General features: G+C 50.1%; 2 protein-coding genes across 2 annotated transcripts; both read right to left on the reverse strand.

The window, feature by feature from the left end:
* Positions 1-5,153: 5,153 nt before the first annotated feature.
* LOC125685404 (keratin, type II cytoskeletal 6A-like) lies at positions 5,154-11,827 on the reverse strand. Its single transcript, XM_048928407.1, has 9 exons — positions 11,176-11,827; positions 10,477-10,691; positions 8,789-8,849; positions 8,434-8,529; positions 7,859-8,023; positions 7,293-7,418; positions 6,705-6,925; positions 6,095-6,129; positions 5,154-5,989 (listed from the first exon to the last, which is right to left on the reverse strand). Exons 1-9 carry the CDS (start codon positions 11,740-11,742, stop codon positions 5,667-5,669), a joined length of 1,809 nt encoding a protein of 602 aa, XP_048784364.1. The 5' UTR covers positions 11,743-11,827; the 3' UTR covers positions 5,154-5,666.
* A 4,582-nt stretch (positions 11,828-16,409) lies between these two features.
* LOC125685400 (keratin, type II cytoskeletal cochleal-like) lies at positions 16,410-21,368 on the reverse strand. The gene is made up of 9 exons (XM_048928403.1): positions 20,685-21,368; positions 19,707-19,927; positions 19,166-19,226; positions 18,597-18,692; positions 18,319-18,483; positions 18,083-18,208; positions 17,305-17,525; positions 17,150-17,184; positions 16,410-16,921 (listed from the first exon to the last, which is right to left on the reverse strand). Exons 1-9 carry the CDS (start codon positions 21,366-21,368, stop codon positions 16,410-16,412), a joined length of 2,121 nt encoding a protein of 706 aa, XP_048784360.1.
* Between the last annotated feature and the right edge of the window lie 500 nt (positions 21,369-21,868).

The raw sequence follows: 21,868 nt of genomic DNA on the forward strand, positions 1-21,868 counted from the left end.
CACTATTTTCTGGGTGAAGAATTTCCCCCTCACATCTGACCTAGATCTCCCCTCTTTTAGTTTGAAATAAGCCACATAGTCCCCTTCTACAGTACATCTACACAGCTACCTCTACTTTATCTCTATATAGGCTGAGTTTCTTGAGCCTTCTGAAAATCCTGCTCCAGTGGACATACCTTTCTGTGACTCTTAAAAATAATATATATAGAGAGAGGGAGAGAGATAGGAAGGAATGAAAATGGAACATTTTGTCACAGTCTCTTGTTCACACCTGGACTTTGACAGCCCTGTTCACTGCTGCCATTGAATTCTGTCACTGCTGTGCTGCTCCCCCAGCTTCCAGGCTTTCAAATTTGACATTTAGGAGGATGGAAACGAAAACAATGAGAAAAAAAAAAATAACTAAGGAGGAGGAAGGACTGTGGGAATGGAGCTGCTCTGAATCCACTGGCTCTATGGAAATAGAGTGCTCCAGGGCTGCTCCCAGCTCCCCGTCTATAAACATGATGTCATTCCCCAAAGATTTAATCAGCTCTCTGCTCATCTGAAAGAGGGATCCCATCAACCTGAATCCATGAGAAAAGTGCTGCACAGGATCTCTTGCCCAAATCCTTAGCAATCTGGGCACAAAGATACCTGGCCTGTCCTTTCCCATCCTTGTGTGCCAGTGAAAATGTTTGCTTTGCATGAGCATCACAAGCAGTTCAAGTAATGAGTCAAATCATGAAATCGTGATAAAGCCTCAATTTTGAGGGGGGGGGGAGAGCATCTGGCCCTTTCTGTTTCTGGCAGGTCTGGAAAAGATGACTCATATGTAATTACACAAGAGGGTGACTTTGCAAAAGCATCCCCCCGAACAGCTTCATCTCGTGTTTCTGGAGCAGCAATCCTTTGTTTATTTTGGTAGCTGTTCCTTCAGCTCCTTCAATGAAGGGCTGAGCCTTCATTGTGATGCTGCACCTTCCACACTGCAACAGTCCCAGTGGGGCTATTCACCAGGTGTGCACATTTGCACACCCAAAGCCCTGTCATGCTTTGGGCATTGCTCCCTGGGGTGCCCTCCATCCCTTGTGGCTCCACCTGAAAGCTTTTCCCCGTTGCTGTGCAGCTCAGGAGGGCATCAGCACCAAAGGGATTCCCCGTCTTTTGCACAGCTGCAGCACCACAGGGCTGACTCAGGGTGTGCAGAGCCTGAATCCCACCCTTGGTTACCAACAAGTATGATGAGTCAGTGCTTTCCTTTCCCCCCTCAGGCTCCATTTTACATATGAAACTCGTCTTTTTTAGCCAAAGAATACGCCAACCGCGTTGGAGTCCATTGTTAATAATAGTAATAATACAGCTCCTCCAACCAAATAAAAAGAAATTAATTTCTTTCCATTTCACATTTGCACTAGGGTGGAGGTGATGCGGTTGTCACTCATCTGGAAGGAATTTGAGAGGTAATTACAAAAGGCAGAACTGGGAGCACCAGGAGCTGCAGCTACAGGTCTGGGGTATGGGTGATGGCAGAGGGTCCCCACCCTGCCCTGTTGATGAAACATTGGGTTTCCAGGTAGCTCCCGGGGGAGTGTCTCCCCTGTGCCCTGCAGCTCCAGGCATGTGGATGAAATTGCTGCTCTAATGCAGATAGCTCACCCTGATACGGACTTCTCCTCTGGCAGAGCGTAAAAAGCAGAGTGGTGCTCTGCTTTTTCCTCCTGATCAGATCACAGAGCTGTGCTGGGGCTGAGAGCCCCGTAATGCAGCTCTGGAGCCTTTTCCACCCCTCTCCCTCCTTTCCTCCTCCAGGGATAGGTGGGAGATCCCTGGGGTGCAGCCTGGTATCACGCTAACATTGAGGTAATACACTCCTTTGAGGGTAGGAAAGTGAATTCTGGCTGCATCAGGGCAGTAACTACAACTCAGGTCCTTGTAGTGGGAAATTTAAGCTGTTTCCCAGCCAGAAAGAAAGAAGGCAGCTTCAACAACTTGCCACCAACACCTGCCCAGCATCCACCGTCAGATGATTCCACGGATGCATCTGCCATGGGAGCCTTCGTTTCACGATGGATGTCTGCTCTCAGACAAGGTTGGAACCTTTTAGCAGTGGCTTCATGTGATTTCTTTGCAAAAATAGACATTTATAACATAAGAGCATGTCCTACTGACTCGTGTTGGTTCACTACCTAATCTCAGTTTAATTATCAGTAAAGTCAAGGCTATAATTTACGTTAATTGCTTAAATTAAAGCCTTTGGGTTAAACTTGGGCTGCTAACCTAAATTCAAACCCTGCTCGTTTTGGCTGTAATTTACCGTATCATCCCAACCCAACGCAGTCCCAATCATCACCCTGAGCTTTCTCCACGCTGCACCCCATGGTCGCTGCATGGCATGGCAGAGACCTCCAGGAGCAGAGAGGGAGCTGGGATTCACCTCCCTGAATCTCATTTCCCCAAGGAATGAATTGGGATGAGCTGCTCCGGAGCGTTCCCATAGGTGTTGCCCCGTGCTGGGCGTTGCAGTCCTTTGAGCCTGTTCCCAGCAGTATCTGGAGGCCAGTCAGCTGGAAGTAGTGCAGGACTTTGAAGTGTAGGTGTGACTAGCTTTCTCCAGATAATTGGTTTTTGTGTTAGTGCAGAGACACCAGTGCAGCTCAGGGTTTTGGAGTAACTTTGCTTTTATTTTTGCTGTTGTTGCAGATTGAGGAGGTCTCCTTTCAGCCCGTGGCTTGTTGCATCCCAAAAGAGCCTCTGACCTTGGTGGGTATATATCCTTAACCCGCTCTGCATTCAACACAGCTGCTTGCATGGAGGTACCCAAATAATATGGAATAAATAATATCCAAATAAATAATCCTAAATACCCCCAAATTATTCTGTTGCTCCTTCCGAGCACCTTTAATGCCCTGCATAAGGCACTGTGACCCTTCTAACCCAAGCCATGACCTTCTAACCCATTCCACGGTTCTATGATCATAAAGAGCCCTTCCAACCCAACCATTCCATGGTTCTACGACCCTTCCAAGTCAAACATCCTATGGTACTATGGTCTGTAAGGACCCTTCCACCCCAGCCATCCTATGGTTCTATGGTCTGTAAGGACCCTTCCAACCAACCATCCTATGGTTCCATGATCTGTAAATACCCTTCCAACCCAACCATCCTATGATTATGATTCTGTAATCTCCTTTCTCATGGCCCTAGGGTGAATCTTCTCTCATTCTAAAGCTGCAGTGAAAGTGAAGTTGCTGGATACCTCATGATTTCAGATTAGCATCCTGCACCAGCACTGCTTCCAGCTCAGGGTTTCTTGCAGACAGACCTAGTGCTTGTGCAAAATTTAATTTCTCCCAATTAAAACAAACAATACCATTCTCTGAGCAGGTAAAATCAACAAGTATTATTCACATATTCTAGGAGGTGTCTCCGAGCGGGGTTTTGCTCTCTGAACAATTGACTGATCCTTGTGAGTTGTAGCAGGGGTGTTGTTCCTCTGCTGGATTTACTGAGTCCTCCGTCACCTTCCCTGAAGCCATTTTGTGTCTTGCTTCATTTCCAGGCTGCATGCATTTGCAAATTTTTTTAAAAATAATAATTTTGTTAGGAGAAAACCTTGTCTGGAGGGGACCCTGCATGGTAGGACCAACACTTCCAGCCTGTCAGCCAGCTCTGTGCCTTTCCCTTGCTCTGGGTCCCCACCTACTGGAGACAGCAGGCTGGGTTGTCGGGTGCCTGCACACCTCTGGCTTTTTGGCAGTGGGGCTGCTCCTTCTCCTCCCCCTCCTTTGGGGTACCCATGGTTGGAGCTGGTAGGGCATGTGGGATGGTGGGTGGATACTGGGAAGGAGTGAGATGCTCACCTTAGGACATCCCTCCAAAGGGCTGTGGGGATTTTCTGCTCGTCTCCTTCATGCTGCAGCTCTCAGAGCTTTGTGCCGGGTTTCCAGTTCGTGCCCATCACTGCTGTTGTCTGGATTGCCACCCATTGAGTGGTGGGATCCCATCCCAAACCTACTCCCAGGGCTCACTGAAACCTTCTGGGGAAGTGGATGGAAATGGAGCTGCCAGGTCCTGCAGGTTCTCTCAGAATGAAGCTGAGGTCCCAGAACAGCCCTTCCAGAGCAGCATTTAAGTGAGATATTACAGTGCAAGGGAAAACTCCACATGCAAGCATGCAGTGAGATATCGGACACTTTGCCCTGCTCCTGCCCCAATTTGCTCTTTGCTGGTACTGTCCTCCTCCCTTAGGGGGTGACATTTCCCTTCCTAGGGGCTCAGTGCAGAGCACCCCCCCTCCTCAGTGCAGTTCTTGATGTCCTGGCTGTGGTCCTCATGCTTGCACTGGGCTCCTTTGCTGTAAGGTTTGCTCCATGCTATGCCTACACTAACTCAAGGATCTTGGCCAAGCCTTTGACAATCACCTTCCTTTCCCCATCTCCTGTGTTTTCTCACACACACAGGGATGAGAAAAAAAGACAGCCCCATGGTGGGGTTCCTCCAGCTTTTGTCTTGCCCAGAAGCAGCTTGTCCTCTCTCTGTCTCAGTTCTCTGCCCAGCCCACTCTCCCCAGAGCCACACTGGAGTATGAGTCCTAGCCCCGAGCTGAAGGTAGTACTCTTAGAATCACAGAATCACACAATGGTTGGGTTGGAATAGACTTCAAAGATCACAGAATCATAGAATGGATGAGTTGAAAGGAACCCCAAAGTCCTCCCTCTATGGGCTGCTCCCACCCCCCCATCAGCTGTCCGTCCCTATCCACGGCCATGAGTACCTCTAGGGATGGGGCACCCACACGTCTCCAGGCAGCTGTGCCACGGCTTCACAAGCTCTGAGTAAAGAATATTCTCTCCACATCTCACCCAAATCTCCTATCTTTTAATTCAAAGCCATTCCCCTTTGTCCTATCACTGCCTGCCATTGTATAAAGCTGTTCTCCTGTTTACAAGCTCCATGTAAGTACTGGAAGGCTGCAACGATATCTGCCTCCACGGAGCCTTTTTGTCTCCAAACCAATTCCCATCAGAGAATGAAGCCAAGAAGCAGCAGTTTTTAAAAATGACAGATGCTCTTTATTGGACAACACAGTATGGTAGGAAATGAAGAGGCTATAGCCATGGAGGCAAGAAGTTGGAGATCAGTGGCAATTCTTGTATGCAGAAAGCAGTAACATTTCCCCTGGGTTCCTGAGAGAATAGAAGGGGCTGGAAAAATCTTTTAATTGCAGCTGAAAGGTTTGGAGGTTGTAACATGTGATGTGATTAGGGGCTTGCAGAGCCTCTTGGGGCTCCTGTCCTTGCCGAGGACCTGGGGCTGAGGTTTCACAGGGCTGTCCCCTTGCTGTGAGGTAAATGAAACAAATGCATGTGGCTTCCCCCCATTCAGCAAAGTGCTTTAAATGCTTTGCATTAAATACATGATCTCGTGAGGAGGAACGGAGGAGGGCTGGCATCGGGTACCGTGCCAGTTCCCAAAGCCCCATTGGTGACCCGCTACAACCTGTGCTTTGGCCAAAGGTGCTCCAGATTCTCACAGTGGGGTCCTGGTCTCCCCCCAGTACCCCAAGAGATGCTGGCGAAGGACGGAGGAAGGAGAGGGCGCAGCACAGCTATGTACAGCACTGATTGGTAAGGCAGCACGTTGCTTTTGGAAGGCAGGAAACACACCGTTGGCCGGAACCATCCTTATCTGATGGTCTTTTTGCTGGTAGTGGTCTTGGAAACGATCCGCACGCTGCCTCCCGTGCTGGAGCTGACCCCTCGGCTGCTGCTGGAGCTGAAGTTGCTGCCTCCGCCATAGCTGTAGCTTCCACTCCCGCCCCCGAATCCTCCACCGCCGCCACTGCTGCTCATGGTGTAGCTGCCGCCGCCTCCCATGCTGAGACCACTGCTCATGCCAAGACCACTGCTCATGCCGAGACCACTGCCCATGCCGAGACCACTGCCCATGCCGAGACCTCCTCCCATGCTGCTGCCGTAGCCCATCCCGCTGGAGCTGCTCACTACAGCTGTGAGAGAACAGGGATGAGTGAGTCCACCCCACCATCCTGCAAGTCCCCAGGGTGGGGGGACAAACCCCAGCAAACAAGGGTGGGAGAGGGGGAGATACTTACAGACACTCACGGCTCCAACACCCTCTCCAGCGAGCCTGGTGGGAAAGAGGAAAGGAGGAGGTAACACAGGCAAGATGCAGTGGTACCTGGGAGCTTCTCACTGCAGGAGCATCCAGTTGGGGAACTATCCAATGGGGGACCATCTAAATGGGAGACTATCCAACTGAGGGGCCATCCAATTGCAGGGCCTTCAAACTGGGAGACCATCTAATTAGGAGAACATGTAATTGGGGCATCATTCATCTAAGGGACCACCCAGTTGGAGGACCATCTCAATGGGGAGTCGTCTAGTTTGGGGACTTTCTGTCTGGAGGCCCATCTAATTAGACTTTCCTGTCCTTCAATAGGGTCCTTCCACTGCTGGGCTATGTCTGCAGCACATGTGGAAGTGGCAATTCTCATTTTTCTTAGTGCATCAGATGCCAACAACTGGAGGAACCCAGCTTTTCCTAGAAACCTCACATTTCAAAACACCCATCTCCTCCCTCTGTTTTTATGTTCCTTTATGCTCCAGATCCTTGGGGTGAGCTGAAGCTTTGGGCCCAAAGAGAGGTGCAGCATGAAGGGAAAATGATATTTGCTGATATGTCTGCAGGGATTCTTCACTCACCTGCTCTCCTCGCCCTCCAGCAGCTTCCTGTAGGTTGCAATCTCGATGTCCAGGGCCAGCTTGACATTCATCAGCTCCTGGTACTCACGCAGCTGCCGGGCCAAGTCTGCCTTGGCTTTCTGCAGGGCATCCTCCAGCTCGGCCAGTTTGGATTTGGCATCTTTCAGGGCCATCTCCCCACGCTCCTCTGCCTCAGCAATGGCTGCTTGGAGACTGGCACACTAAAACAGAAGGAAGCAGATAGCTGTTTAAGTTGGGCTACCCAAATCTGCAGTCCTGTGGTACTGTTGGTGCTGCCGGGGGGCTCCAGCATAGCACTGGGATTTGTGGAGCTATCAGAGAAGTGTCAGAGGGTGGGTGACTGAAGAGCCACAGTCCTGTTCCACGTGAAAATGAGCAGAATCTGCATCTCTTTGTTTTGCTGGCATGATGCAATAGCTCACAGCTTGCTTCCCCAGCAAGAAAACAGCAATCACAGCACATCCTCACATCAGGGGACATCCTCCAGTAGGGAAAAGAGATGGCCATGCCTGCCAAGGCAGGACATGGGCTTCCATCCCTGCCCAAAGCTAGCAGCATCCCCCCTACCTGTTTCTTCACACTCTCAATCTCGTTGCGCAGCCGCTGCACCATCCGGTTGATCTCTGAGATCTCCATCTTGGTGTTCCTGAGGTCATCGCCGTGGCGCCCAGCTGAGACCTGCAGCTCTTCATACTGGTGGGCAGAAAGGAGGAAAGCAGTGGTGAGGGACCATGGGGCTGGGAATGGTGTGTACCAAGTCTGGGTGCAGGTTGAGGGTGACCTCTGAGCACATTGCTTAGCCCAGAGTTGGCAAACTATGCCTTGCATAGAGCGCCTGTGTGTTGTCACTTGCTTTAGGAACCTGGAAGGGAAAGAGCAGTGCCCTGTGTTTAAGGCCAGGTCTACCAGCAGCTCTGTGAGCCCAGAATCAAGGTGGGTTGGGTTCACAGCAGGGAAAGTTTGCTGCCTTGTGCAGCGGTCCACCAGCAAGCGATGGCAATCTGTATGCAAGAGCCCATTGCAACATGCACAGAACGTTAGTCAATTTCTTGTGCAGCGCTGAGGTCCTTCCTTGGTGAGTCCCACTTCCCTTCAGCTAATATAATGTAGCATCTGTGGTCCCTGTCACCCACCTTGTTCTGGTACCAAGCCTCTGCCTCAGCTCGGCTGCGGTTGGCGATGTCCTCATACTGTGCCTTCACCTCTGCGATGATGCTGTTGAGGTCCAGGCTGCGGTTGTTGTCCATGGACAGCACCACAGAGGTGTCAGACACTTGCTGCTGCATCTGGGACAATTCCTGCAGAAGATAGAAAAAAAATGAGTTAATTGTCTGCTTTCTGCAGTGGAAACCATAAGATGTCTTCAGAGCTCTGTCTTCCAAGAGATGCAATTTCTTGCATTTCTCTCTATCTCTCTTGGCACAGGTCATCATCCTGGAGTTGTTCAAGAAACGTGGAGATGTGGCACTTGGGGACAAGGTTAGGGGGCATGGTGAGATGGATTGGGGTTGGACTGGATGATCTTAGAGGTCTTTCCCGACCATAATGATCCTATGAGTCTACAATTCTTCTCTGATTCTACTTATCCACAGTTTTCTATCTTATGGCTGCACTGCGATTTCTAACAGGCAGCGATGCTTCCTCCTTCACTGCCGTGCAGCACTGAGTGTGGAGCCAAGGGACGTCGTGCAGAGAACTGACTGCTCACCGCTTCGTACAGAGCCCTCAGGAAGTTGATCTCATCTGCCAGCCCATCTGCTTTGGCCTGCAGTTCCACCTTGTTCATGTAAGCACCATCCACATCCTAAAGAAAAGCAAAGCAAAGCTTCAGGTGCAAACCCACAGCAAAGCTCAGATTCATGGGGATCTGACTGGAGTCAGAATTGCTCCCTTACTGTGGGTATCGGAGCAATACTCAGCCCATTACCCACTCCTGGTTGTGCTTACGCTGTATTTCACTGCCTGACCCTGCTGTGATGCCACAGGACCCCATCTCCCAGCAGCTCTGCTTGGGCTCAGCCCTTTTATTCCATTCCCCCTTCCCTCACTCCCTCTTTACTCACCTTCTTGAGCACCACGAACTCATTCTCTGCACCCGTGCGCCGGTTGATCTCATCCTCATACCTGCAGAGATAAGAGAGGTTTTGGGCAGCAGCAAAGAACCCCACAGAGTGCAGAGATGGGTCCCACGTCACTCAATGTGGCTCGCGGATTCATCCTGCACTCCCACTTCTTTACAGAGCAGATACAGAGCAAATGGACACTGAGGCTGAACCTTCAAGGACTCCATGTGTGAGAAGTCCTGGCTGAAATCTAAAGAATCCAATTGCTGCCTTTAGATCCAAGCTCATGCAGGGTTGCGTGGCATGGCGCTCGTAGAGACGTTTGCCCAAAGCAAAGATGTACAAAAGCTTTCAGTGAAGCTGGACTGCAATACCTAGCAATGTGACCGTTTGATATTTGATGTTATAATAATGCTAATGGCTCTGAATAACCCACCACAGCATTTAATTTACTAAAAAAGAAAAAAAAAGGAGAAGCCTGTGATTCTTTAACCACGGTTGTGCAAGGGCAGATCGTTAAGTAAGCCTCAGATTATGTCTATGAGGAACTTTTTATGTCTCTGAGCAACATCCTCTCATCAGATAATCAGGGCAGGGCTTAGCTAGAAAGCCGACAAAGCATGTGGGCTGCTGTGGCAAAGAGCTGGCTTTGAAAGGCAGGTTTGTGCCAGTCCTCCAGCTAATGCTGGTGAGCATCTCCCTGCAGTTGGAGCTTGGGTGGACGGCAGGCAAGGTCAAAATGAGCCTGAGGATGAGGAACCAGATCCAGACTTGAAATAAAACATGTTCTCTTGCCCAGGCAGTACTCCAAGATCCAGACAATGCCCTTTGTGGTATTACCTGATGCTTGCAAAAGGCTCTAACTCATACCGAGACCTGAAATGCACCCAAGGACAACATACCAGGAGCTAGTTTGTGTCAGCCCATCCTGTCAGATCTAACTAGCTCCCACTCTCAAAATCACACGCTATTCACATGCTTAGCTCTCTAATATTACCATGTCCCTGTACTTCAGGGTGTTTTACTCAAATTTACAGTTGACCAGATCTCGTTGCATGAGAGAGAAACTGTTCTCACCGCTGGAAAACAAATTGCCGCGCCTAAAAAAAGCACCTAAATGTCCTCAGAGTCAGTGGGCACCCACCAACAAGTCCCAAAAATGATTCATCCCCCTCTGCTGGGTGACGGGGCTGACAGCCTTCCCCAGAGGTTTACTTTAAGGGGAGCTGAGGCAATGGGCAAAGAAAAGAGCTGAGCATCTTCCATGTGATTGCAACTAAGCGAGGCTGAGCATGTGCGGTTGCCTGGGCCCCTTTGGAAAGGTTGAGATTTCCTTTGCTACAACAGAAAATTAGGGATTTGGGGAGCTGGCTACATTTTATCCCTGTTTTCATGTCTAGTGCAGTCATGAGCTATACTTTTTGCTATTTACAGGTGATATTTTGGGAAGCCCAAGGGTTCAGACCATGGCTCCATGACAGTGCATGAACGTGTCCTGTGCTAAATGCCAAACCTGTGTGCAAGAAACCCAACATGAATAGAGGTAACCAAGATCAAATTTTGCTGCTCTGTGTTCATTTTGCAAACTGCAAGAGGAGCCCAGTGCGAGCACAAGGCATGCACCACAGAGCCCAGCCCCTCTGAAATCAATTTTCTTGTCTGTTGACCTACAGAGCGCAATCTCTTACTTGTTCTTGAAGTCCTCCACCATGTCTTGCATGCTCCGCAGCTCCGAGTCCAGCCGTCCCCTCTCCCCCATCAGGCTGTCCAGCTGCCGCCTCAGGTTGTTGATGTAGGACTCGAAGAGGGGCTCCAGGGACTTCCTGGTGACCGTGTGGCCCTGCTCTTGCAGGAGGCTCCATTTGGTCTCCAGCACTTTGTTCTGCTGCTCCAGGAAACGCACCTGGGGAAACAAAAAATGACTGTAACCCACCAGAAAGAGAAGAGGGAGAGCATGGAATGAGGATCTTCCCACAGGAATTCAGGGCACTGAATTCTCCGAAGAAGCACGAACAGCTTAGGGAGAATTTTCAAGAGTTATCAAGCTGCCAAGCATCCGCGTTTGCAATTCTACATGTTTCTCCCTGCACTGGATGTTCAGCCCTCCTTAATGGTTTAAACTGGTGCTATCTTGTGGAGGAATTTTGCCCCTTCACAATCCATGGAGGATCCATCAGTGCCTGGGCAGTTTTTTAGGCAAAGGGGGATTTGCTATGTCAGCAAAACGAGGCTCTGGAAATCTTGTCCTTGCAAAGAGCATAGGACAATTCTTAACGTTCAGCCAAGCATGGATTAGTTCAGGCAAGCCCTGAATCCAAAGAAAGCTCTTCCTGCTGTTCTTTCCTGAGGCAAAAGAGAATGTGCCCGGGCTGAGACCCAGCTCTCACCTTGTCGATGAAGGAGGCGAATTTGTTGTTGAGGGTCTTGATCTGCTCCCGCTCATGCGTCCGCACCTTCTGGATCTCAGGGTCAATGTCCAGCTTGAGGGGTGCCAGCAGGCTCTGGTTGACAGTCACTTCGTGGATGCCACCGGGTGGGCAAACGGGGAACCCGGGGCCACCACGACCACCAAATCCAGTACCTCCCATCCCAAATCCTCCCAGCCCATAGCCACCACCGCCACCAGCTCCTCCTAAGCCCAAAGCAGCGCCTGCTCCTCCACCATAGCCCAGACCAAAGCCAGATCCTCCACCAAAGCCGTATCCAGCTCCACTCCGCAGCCCTCCGCCAAGGGAAATTCTCTTGCTTCCACCCAGGTTATAGAGACTTCTGCTGCCAAAGCCGCCACCGGCTCCGAAGCCTCCTCCGCCTCCAGCTCTTCCTCCTCCAACTCTGGAGACAGAGACGGAGCTGAAGCTGCTCCGCGTGCCACTGCCACCTCCCACGATAGCAGAACCTGAGCTAAAGCCCCTCATGCCCCCTCCGGTGGAAGATCTGTATGAGATCCGGCTCATGGCTCGTGCAGTTGAAAACACAAAGAGCAAGAACGAGGGAAAGAGCTGGTGATAGAGCTGAGCAGCAGCAGAGCAGCAGAGGGCAATGGAGACAGAAACCCCTGTGATGGGAGAGCCTGGGAGCCTCCTCTTTTATCTGCTTGGAAAACTTGGCACGGGGATTCAGAACTTGACGTGCCTTGCAGCAACTTGCCTTGTCAAACACACCTAGGCTACGGCAAGGCGCTGAAAAATGCATTGTTTGCAGGCAAGAAAGTAACGGAGCAAGGGAGCTCCCCCCACCCCCAGAGCCCTGAGTCACCGAAGGAGAACTGGACGGGATCGGTACGAGCAGGACGCGGCACGAAGCTCCCAGAGCCCCAGGAGATCCTGTTCTCTATGCCAAGCTCACCCGTTGGAGCAAGCTTTCCTGCTCTGAAGTGAGGGGAAATTTGGGACTGAGCACACTGAATGCAAAAAAGTAAAAATAATAGAGGCTGATGTCCCCAGGACCACCTGGTATGTGTTGTGTTACATGGTGACCAAATGGGGGCTGATGTCCCACAGACCACCTGATTTAGGGCTGTGTTGTGTTACATAGTGAAAAAAATGGGGGCTGATGTCCCCAGTACTGCCTGATTTGGGGTTTTGTGCCCTAGGGAGAGCTGGCAGCGGGGGAGGAGGATCTCCTTCCCAGCTCTGTACTTTTGGTTCCTCTTGGAAAAGAGCTCTGAAGGATCAGGGGCAGAGTAGGAGGTGTCTGCTGGTTGTTTTAGCAAAAACCTGTCTCTCCATTGCAGGAGGAACAGAGAAATCAACTGTTGTTGCTTTCAAAGACAGCAAGGATACAAGGAAAATACCTTTCCAAAATAACATGAAACTGCATTAAATAGTGTGCTGATCCCTCTAAAGAGGATATTACAGAGCTACTGGGGAGTTGTTCTTGTTCCGAGCCTTCCAGCCAACTGAGGGCTCAGAAGTTCCCTAGGAAGCTGTTTTGTATTGCTCCCCCCATTTTGGCCCTCAAACCCGCTGTTTCCACGTCACTGCGCTCAGCAGAGGGGAACTTACCACCTTCTCCCCCATCTCCCTCCCACCCCTCCCTCGCTCTGCTGAGATCATCTCGGATGGTTTTCTCCTTGATCCTGAGCTCAGGTTGAACCCGCCCTGCAGTGGGGCTTTGGGATGGTGCAGGAGCAATGGATGGCATCTCTTCTCGTGACCCCAAAGGGATGAGTTGCACATCCCCCACCCACCCAAACCCATCTGCAACGCAGACCCAGCCCAGCTGCCATCCGTGTGCCAGATAAACCAACAGCACACAGCAGAGAGATAAAGCTGAATCAAAGAGATTTTAAAAAATTGGCTACGTGAGCAATAAGTACGGAACATAATCCAGGATGAGTCGCTCCAGGGTATCTGCGGCATCTCATGGCTTGTTTCTGTTGATGTGTTTCCAGCTGCCGTTTGTTCTGTCTGGGAACTTGAAAGAACCTGAGCAGAAGGGATCTTTTATTTATTTATTTTGTTTTGTTTTGTTTTATTTATTTCCTTGCTGCAATCATAAAAGCGCTCCCAACCCTCATCCATGCCATCCACTGCGTGATGCCAAAGATGTGAGTCATGGGCATGGAGCGCACTGGGGTGAGCAAAAGGAGTGGGGCCAGGCTGTAGCGAGGGGGTGCTCTCAGCTCAGGAATGGAGGCACTGAAAACACCAAATCTTTGCAGGAAAACCAAGCCCACACCCACCTGTCCCGAAGATGAAGGAGCTCTGATTTCACAGCGATGCACAGCGACTGTAGAACCCAATCCTAACGCCAATTCCAGGAATGCTGCCGGGGCTATTGACATGAAATAAATCGTGCTGGGAGAACAGCACGTGTGCAGAGGTTGGGTTCCTGGTGGATGGGTCCATCGCTGCAGATGGAGCCATGGACAGGGGCCAAGCAGCAGTGCGGGGAGCATGCCTTTGGCTCCTAGAGCTATGCAAAGTCACACCTGGGAACCAAGCACAGTGTTGTAATTAACACAAAGAGAAAAAGGCTTCATGGCAAGGCAAGGCACTCATTACCTCCCAGCTCTTCTAGGAAAGCCTGTTGCTGCAGACAGTGGTAATTAAGTGGAATATTACAAAGGGCTCAGTGAGCTGGTTAGGCACAGAACTCAAGGAGAATTCTTGCAGTGTCTCACTCCTTGCTCTCTCTGTAGCTGCCCAGGGCTTCTGCGTTTGCCCCGTTTGGGCATCCCCACCTCCTTTCCTCCCTTTTGGGCATCCCCACCTCCTTTCCTCCCTTTTGGGCCCTATCTGTTTTTTCTTCCTTTTTTTTTTTTTTTTTTGTTTTGCTTTGTTTATTCTCCTAGGCATAAAAGACGCTCGCAGTGTAAGGTGAGCTGAGGTTAGGTCATCCTTAGCTGCATTAACTCCTACCACGCTCTGCAGAATCTCTGCAGATTCTATCCTTAGCACAGGGCACACAACCCGAGATGACTCACCATTTATTTTTAACCTTTGTTCATTTTTGGTCTCTTTGCCCCAAACACCATCCTCTGTGAGGGCTGAGAAGAGAGGATTTTCCTCCAGATTTTGGTCTCTTTCACTGCAGCTCCTTTGATTTTTGGGTGGTGCTTCTGCACTCTGTGCTGCCGGATCCTGGCGAGGTTTTGGGTGCACGCGCCTGCCCTGGGGATGGAAGGGGCAGAGCGAAGCGTCTGGCCCTTTGAAATGCAATAAGCTGTGAGGGTTTGTCTGAGGGTTCTTTTTTTCTTTTCTCTTCTTATTTTTTTCTCCTTCCCCTTTTACAATCACCAAACCTGCAGGCCTCATAGGCTGCTCTGCTCCATCACCAAAACCACCCTCAGTGCAGACTGTCCAGATGACATCCTCCCCCAGAGCCCTGCACTCTGTGTCCCTTGAGAAAGCCAAAATTAAACACTGTGTGATCTTTATTTCTCCTGTTTTCACTTTTGCCTGAGCTTTTAGAGCTGTCCCAAACCCTCTTTTCTGGAAGAAAGGCTTTTGAGTTAATCCTAATGATCCAAGAAGAAAACAATGCCTGATTTTTTTTTTGTCCCCCTTCCTCCCCTTTTCCCATACGCCTCGATTCAGTTTCAGACAGCACGGACCTGATTTCAAGCATTTAATTGCATTTTCCTTTTCAGTTTTGAAACTTTTTCCCTAAAGTGAAACCAAATCCTCACCCCACTCAGTTTTCTGCAGGCTCATTCTGCTGGTTCTGCTTTGGAAGAAAAGCACTCAGGAACAAATACATTACAGTTGTTTTATTGGACACGTTCCCAAAAGAGAGAGGAAGGAAAACACAGCATTGTTTTGCTACCGTTGAAGTATGAAAAGCTGCAAATTTCTTTGGTATTTTCATCAAAATAAAGGCAGAGTGGAGCACTACAGGGGCAGATCCCATCAGAAAGGGGCGCCTTTGGCACCTGCTCCCGATTGCCACATTTTCCATGTTCTGGGCTGAGATATGAATGCATTTTTTATCCAAATGCATCTCTTTTGGCCCAGAAACGCATACCCCATGGAGCGGATGAGGTCCCCCTGGAGCAGCATGGACGTGGCCCTCTGTGTGGATTTTTGCAGGGATCTTTTGTCTCAGCAGGCTTTTACCTTGATTGCTGCTGCTGACACCATGGGGGAAGTCAGTGAGGTTTGGGCATTGGGGAGATCTCAGCACTTTTTAAGCCATTTCCACAAAACCTAGCATGAAGCAAGACAACAACCCAATGTAACTGCAAAGGCTGATCTGCTGAAAACCTCTGTGTTCTGGTTATTTTTTAAAACAATCCCAAAAATCTGATAACTTAGGGAACAAGGTCTTTCTCACCTGCTTGGCATCCATCAGAGGAGACCAAATGCACCTGCAAGGTTACATGCAAGGTGCTGCTATGGGGCAAACATTTATTTGGGAAGAGAAAGGACAGAAGTGAGAGTGGTTCAGGGTTCTGTGGACATCTCAGGGATCTTTCCAGATGCTGTGTGGTTGCTCAGCACATCTGGAAGCAATGCACTTTTCAAAGCTCGGCCACAGGTGGGGAAAAGAGGGATATTTTCCATCGAACTCAGTGACTTAGAAGTGTCTCCTCATGTGTTGCCATTGGAAGAGGTGTCTTAAGAGGAGCACTGAGCTTGCAAACCACTACCTGGGATCTTTCAGGAGCCTCCCAGAGTGTTTCTACATAGCAGAAAAACCCCTCACAGATGCATGGAGATGTGTGAAGATGAGTTACTTGACTTGAAGGGATGAGTTTGATTTGTTCCAGCAGCCTGGGAGAAGCCATGGGAGAAGGGAGAAGCAGCCTGGATGGAAGCCATGTTCCCAGCCCGTCCCTGGGCTTCTGCAGGCCAGAACAATGAATGTAAAACCCAGTTATTGCATCTGAGCTGCTATTTGATCTGTGCTGCTGAGGGCCATCAGCTAGCCGCAATTACAGGCTGCTCACCCTCATTAAAAAAAATAATAATAAAAAAATTCCCCATTCCAAAAATCTTGTAGACCTGTGTTTCCCTTTGAAACCTGTTTTGGTGCTTCAAGTTAGCTCGTGCTTGCTGTTTTCCTGAGGTGGAACCCAAATGCTTAAGAACTACAGCAGAGAGGTGATGGGTGCGGGAGCGGTATGGGAGTGATGCAGCAGCGATGGCTTTGGGGGAAGGGGTCTGGCAGCATCACTTTACTCGGGTTGTGAGGCATTCTTCAGGCTTTGGCTCTTTATGCTCTTTTTGCTGGAGGAAGTTTTGGAGATGATTTTCACACCTGGATTGGTGCCTTTTCCACTCCCAGAGCTGAAATTCCCTCCTGCAGAACTCAGCCCAATTCCGCTGCTGCCTCCTCCAAGCCCAAGCCCGCTGCCACCTCCATACCCACCTCCGAGACCACCCCCACCTCCAAGTCCAAGTCCTCCTCCGCTTCCAAAGCTGTAGCCTCCACCACCTCCTCCAAGACTGTATCCGCTTCCACCACCTCCTCCAAGACTGTATCCACTTCCACCACCTCCTCCAAGACCGTATCCGCTTCCACCACCTCCTCCAAGACTGTATCCGCTTCCACCACCTCCTCCAAGACCATATCCACTTCCACCACCTCCTCCAAGACCGTATCCACTTCCACCGCCACCTCCACTTAGGCTCAGTCCACCAAATCCTCCTCCTCCACCAGCTGTGCCAGAGCTGGAGCTGATCACCGCTGCAAGGGAAAAACAAACAGAATGTTGGACATCTAATCTGGTGGTCAGCCAGTTCCAGAAAGCACCACCATCAAGGCTTGGACCCATAGGTCCTGAACCCAACTTCTGTCCCCAAGTCACTAAGGGCTCTGGTAGGTTCTGAATGTCTTATATGGAGCAGTTGGGTAAAACCTCTCTTTTCCTTTACTCTCAATGGGCCCAAGGAAGATATGCGCTGTGGTACTTACAGTAGCCGATGGGGTTGAGTCCTTCTCCACTCAGCCTGTTGGAGGGCAAATAAAGGGGACATTAGAGCAAAATGCAGATGCAGGCAAGGGGACCAACACTCTCAGAGTGGAAAAGTGACATTTGCTATTTATTTCTGCAGGGATTCTGCTCCCACCTGCTCTCCTCGCCTTCCAGCAGCTTTCTGTAGGTCGCGATCTCAATGTCCAGGGCCAGCTTGACATTCATCAGCTCCTGGTACTCACGCAGCTGCCGGGCCATATCGGCTTTGGCTTTCTGCAGGGCATCCTCCAGCTCCATCATCTTTGCCTTGGCATCCTTGAGAGCCAGCTCCCCACGCTCCTCAGAGTCTCCAATGGCTGTTTGCAGGGTGGCACACTGCAAGAGGACAACAGAGAATCCTGACTTCTGCTTTTCTGTTTGGGTAAGAGTAAGACAACACAATTCCTGGAGAAGCTGTGGGTGTTCCTTCCCTGGAGGTGCTTAAAACCAAGGATGAGTCCCTGGCCCGCTGATGGAGGGAGGAGTGGCACCAGTCCATGGCTGGGGGTGGGACAGGGGATTTTGAGGTCCCTTCCAACCCAACCATTCTGTGATTCTATGACTTTAAGGTCCCTTCCAACCCAACCATTCTATGGTTCCGTGATCTTCAAGGTCCCTTCCAACCCAAGACATTCTGTGATTCTATGATTCAGTGAAGGAAGAAAACCATTCTGGCTGGGGTCTTCATGAACAATGGTTATGGCTGAGGTCAGTCAGCCATATGTGACAGTCCTGCAGTTGCAAAGCCAGCCTGGCTTGACGCATGACACAGCAATACCTGTCCAGGTACATCATGCTCTGCGGCTGCTGATGTCTCTGTTCAGCACTTGGTGGCAGAAAGCAGAGCTGTAATGCTTAGGGACACCAGAATGGGGCTCTTTTTCCATTCCTACCTGGTTCCTTGTGTTCTCTATCTCTGCTCGGATCCTCTGGATGAGCCGGTTGAGCTCAGAAATCTCCCCCTTTGTGTTGCGCAAGTCATCCCCATGCTTCCCAGCCGTGGCCTGCAGCTCTTCATACTGGGGTTCAGAAGGAAGAGGAAACATTCAGAGATGTCCAGGTGGCTCAGACAACCTCACTCAGGGACAGCAATAATTCTTCCCACAAGTATACCTACAAGCATGCTCACCTTGGTTTGGTACCAAGCCTCCGCCTCAGCCCGGCTGCGGTTGGCAATGTCCTCATACTGTGCTTTGACTTCAGCTATGATGCTGCTGAGGTCCAGGTCCCGGTTGTTGTCCATGGACAGGATGACAGCAGTGTCAGACGTTTGTGTGCTGAGATGAGCCAGCTCCTGTGGGGAAGCACATGGGAACCCAGCTACACTTACCTTGAAAATGCCATCTGTAGTGGCTGTCACTGGCTGGGAGTGATGACAGAACAGTCAGGGGAGGAGGGTGTCTGTACCGCCTCGTAGAGGGCTCGGAGGAAGTTGAGTTCATCAGTCAGAGCATCCACCTTGGCCTCCAGCTCCACCTTATTCATGTAAGCAGCATCCACATCCTGGAAAAGAACAGCCATGGGGACATCTGCAGCGCCTGTTTTCTCTTCTTTGGGTCTACCAAGATTTTGTCAGTCTCAGGAACAGGCTGCTGCAGTGGTAACGCATGACTGGAGAAGCTGTGGTTGGCACATGCTCCTGGAAGGCCACCATGAGAACATCTCTTGGCCAAGAGAAGTGCTGGGTGTTACCTTGCTAGAGGATAAGGACAGCATGCAGTCCATCTGCCCTTGGGACATGCATTTCCCAGCATTGCTCAGCATCTTTATATCTACATGACCTATTCTGCTCAAGCAAGCATGAATGCATAGTTTGGTGTCAAGAGTTGACTTTCATCCTCCTTTAGCTCCTTTCCTTCCTTTCTCCTAAAACCATAACACCACTTTAAAGGATGAGGATGCATCTCTATGAGATTTCCTATCTGTTAGTGCACTTTTGGGGATAGCTTGGCATCCATACAATTCATCTCACCCACCTTCTTCAGCACCACAAATTCATTCTCTGCTGCTGTGCGTCGATTGATTTCCTCTTCATACCTACAGAGATAAAGTAAAGGGACAGCTGTGCTAGGTCACACCTCGGCAAGCACAGCAGCTGTACAGGTGGGACTGCAAGATGAGTTGGGTTGAGTGTGACATTTTACATAAAGCAGCTTGAGATGATTTTTGTTTGCAAGTTTCATCACAAGTTGCCACGTCCTGGCTGAACCTGCATTTTCTGCTTGGAGAAATGTTGCTGGAGCACTCTTCTGCCATGCCAGGCAGCAAGGGCTTTGAAGGGAGAGGCACGGCATGAGAGCCATGCTTTACAGAGAGGTTCATCCGGTCTCATGTTATGGACTAAAGCACTTTTTTCCCCTTTCTCATAGAAAGTTTGATGAATATCTCAGGCTAGATGTTTGTCCTTGAGAAAACTAGTTCTAAGTGAGACTAATCCTACTGCCTAATGCTAAGCTGAACCATTTGCATCACATTTCACCCCAGGCTGCGGGGATGTGCCACCAAACAGGCACTCACTTGTTCTTGAAATCCTCAACAAGGTCTTGCATGTTCTTCAGCTCCCCGTCCATGCGTCCTCTCTCGCTCAGCAGGTTGGCCAGCTGCCGCTTCAGGTTATTGATGTAAGCCTCAAAGAGTGGGTCCAGGTTGTTCTTGCCTGTGCTGTTTTTCTGACTCTGGTCCTGCAGGAGGGTCCATTTTGTCTCGAGCACCTTGTTCTGCTGCTCCAGGAAGCGAACCTGGGCATTGGGAAGTAAAAGGGGATGGCCAAGAGTCAGTAACTGAGACTGATGCACAGCACAGACACAGTAAATCCCAAAACAGGAGCATTAAGTCCAGTTGTCAATATCACCTGGACTATCTAGGGCTATGTTAGCCTATCCAGCAGCTAAGCAAACTTCCCATTGATGGACAGTTCTAATGAGAGACAGTGTAATTCAGCAAGCTGGTAAGCAATCATCACAAAATGTGGGTTCAGCTCCTTCACCACTTGCTTGCTTTAAAATCTTTTTTTCCTTCTTTGTAGGTGATATTTATCTTCCTTCATTAAAGCTAAGATCTGAGCACTTCAAGACAAGTCAAAGGCAGTTAAGTTGCCTTGCCTCTTGCTCATTTACACTATATATAAGGTACTTATCCAAGGAAAAGCCAAGAAAGGACTTGAGCTTATGCAAAAAGGGCTTTAGCTTGCAGGCAATAAAACTGGACATAAGGACCCACACTTCTGCTATAATACCCCACAGAGACAGCTTGCTTAAGCAACTGGCTTACTAATATTTGAACTAGCATGTCTTATTTTCAAGGAACAAAACCTGAATCTAAGCCTCTAGTTTTCAGTATCTCATTTTCTGCCTTATAGCTGTCGAGAAGTATATCACTTTTTGACATATATTTAGGAAACATGCAAGAGACTGAAGATTCCTGAAGCCGTATTTTTGTAGATACAGCTCTGTCTTTCTCCCTCTAACAGTTCCACAGCACTTGATGACACCTCACCTTGTCAATGAAGGAAGCAAACTTGTTGTTGAGGGTCTTGATCTGCTCCTTCTCCTCCTTGCGCACCTGCTGGATGTTGGGGTCGATCTCCAGGTTGAGGGGTGCCAGCAGGCTCTGGTTGACTGTCACTTCTTGGATGGTGCCCATGCCAGGAGGGCCACCAAACCCCAAGGAAGCCCTGCCACCACCCAGCCCTCCAAGTCCCCCCATGCCTCCTGCTCCACCAAAGCCAAGCCCACCAGAACCTCCACCAAAGCCATAGCCACCACCACCACCTCCGCCTCCACCAAGACCAAGTCCAAGGCCACCGCCACCTCCACCACCACCAAGACCAAGTCCAAGGCCACCACCCCCTCCACCACCACCAAGACCAAAGCCACCACCGCTGCCACCTCCCAGGCCAGATCCACCACCTCCAAAAGCACTCCGGAAGCTGCTTCCAACACCGAAGGAAATCCTCTTGGAACCACCGAGGCTGTAGAGGCTCCTGCTGCCGAAACCTCCACCACCGCCGCCACCTCCTCCTCCTCCAAGGAGCCTTCCAAAGCCACCACCACCTCCTCCAGATCGTGACACTGACACCGAGCTAAAGCCAGCCCTGCTGCCCCCAGGAACGATGGCTGAAGCAGCACTGTACGACCGCCCTCCACCCCCAGCTCTGGTGCTGTACGTCTGCCGGCTCATGGCAGCAGCTGGTCACAATAAAGAGCAGCAATCTGTGAGTGGGCAGCTCTGTGAGAGGAGCAAGCAGGGGGAGGCCCTTTTTATCCCCCTGAGGATCTGGGCTTGGTTGCATGGAAGTCCAGAGATCAACTCAGAGCCTTCATGGTTTTGACGTGCCAGGCAGCCAGCTGTCTGATTGAAACTTGTTAAACTGATTGCACCCAAACACACCTCTTGGAGACAGCATGAAGCTGCTCAGCTAGAAGCATTACCTAACTGATTTCTGGCAAGAATCACTCAACCTTAGTGCAAAGCATGCTTGCACAGATGCCTTGTTTTATTTCATCCCTACGAAGCAAAAGAAAGGAAACAAAAAAAAAGATGAAGAAGAGAAATATCTACCCAGATACCCCTGCCTTATTTAAGATGCAGTAGATCACCGAAGAGCTTAGTGGAGATTCCTCCAAAGTAGCTCAAGTGAAAGGCACTGAAATCAAAATGAGTAAAGCTGAAGATAAATA

Source organism: Lagopus muta, chromosome 28 (genome assembly GCF_023343835.1).
Source record: "Lagopus muta isolate bLagMut1 chromosome 28, bLagMut1 primary, whole genome shotgun sequence".
NCBI lineage: Eukaryota > Metazoa > Chordata > Aves > Galliformes > Phasianidae > Lagopus > Lagopus muta.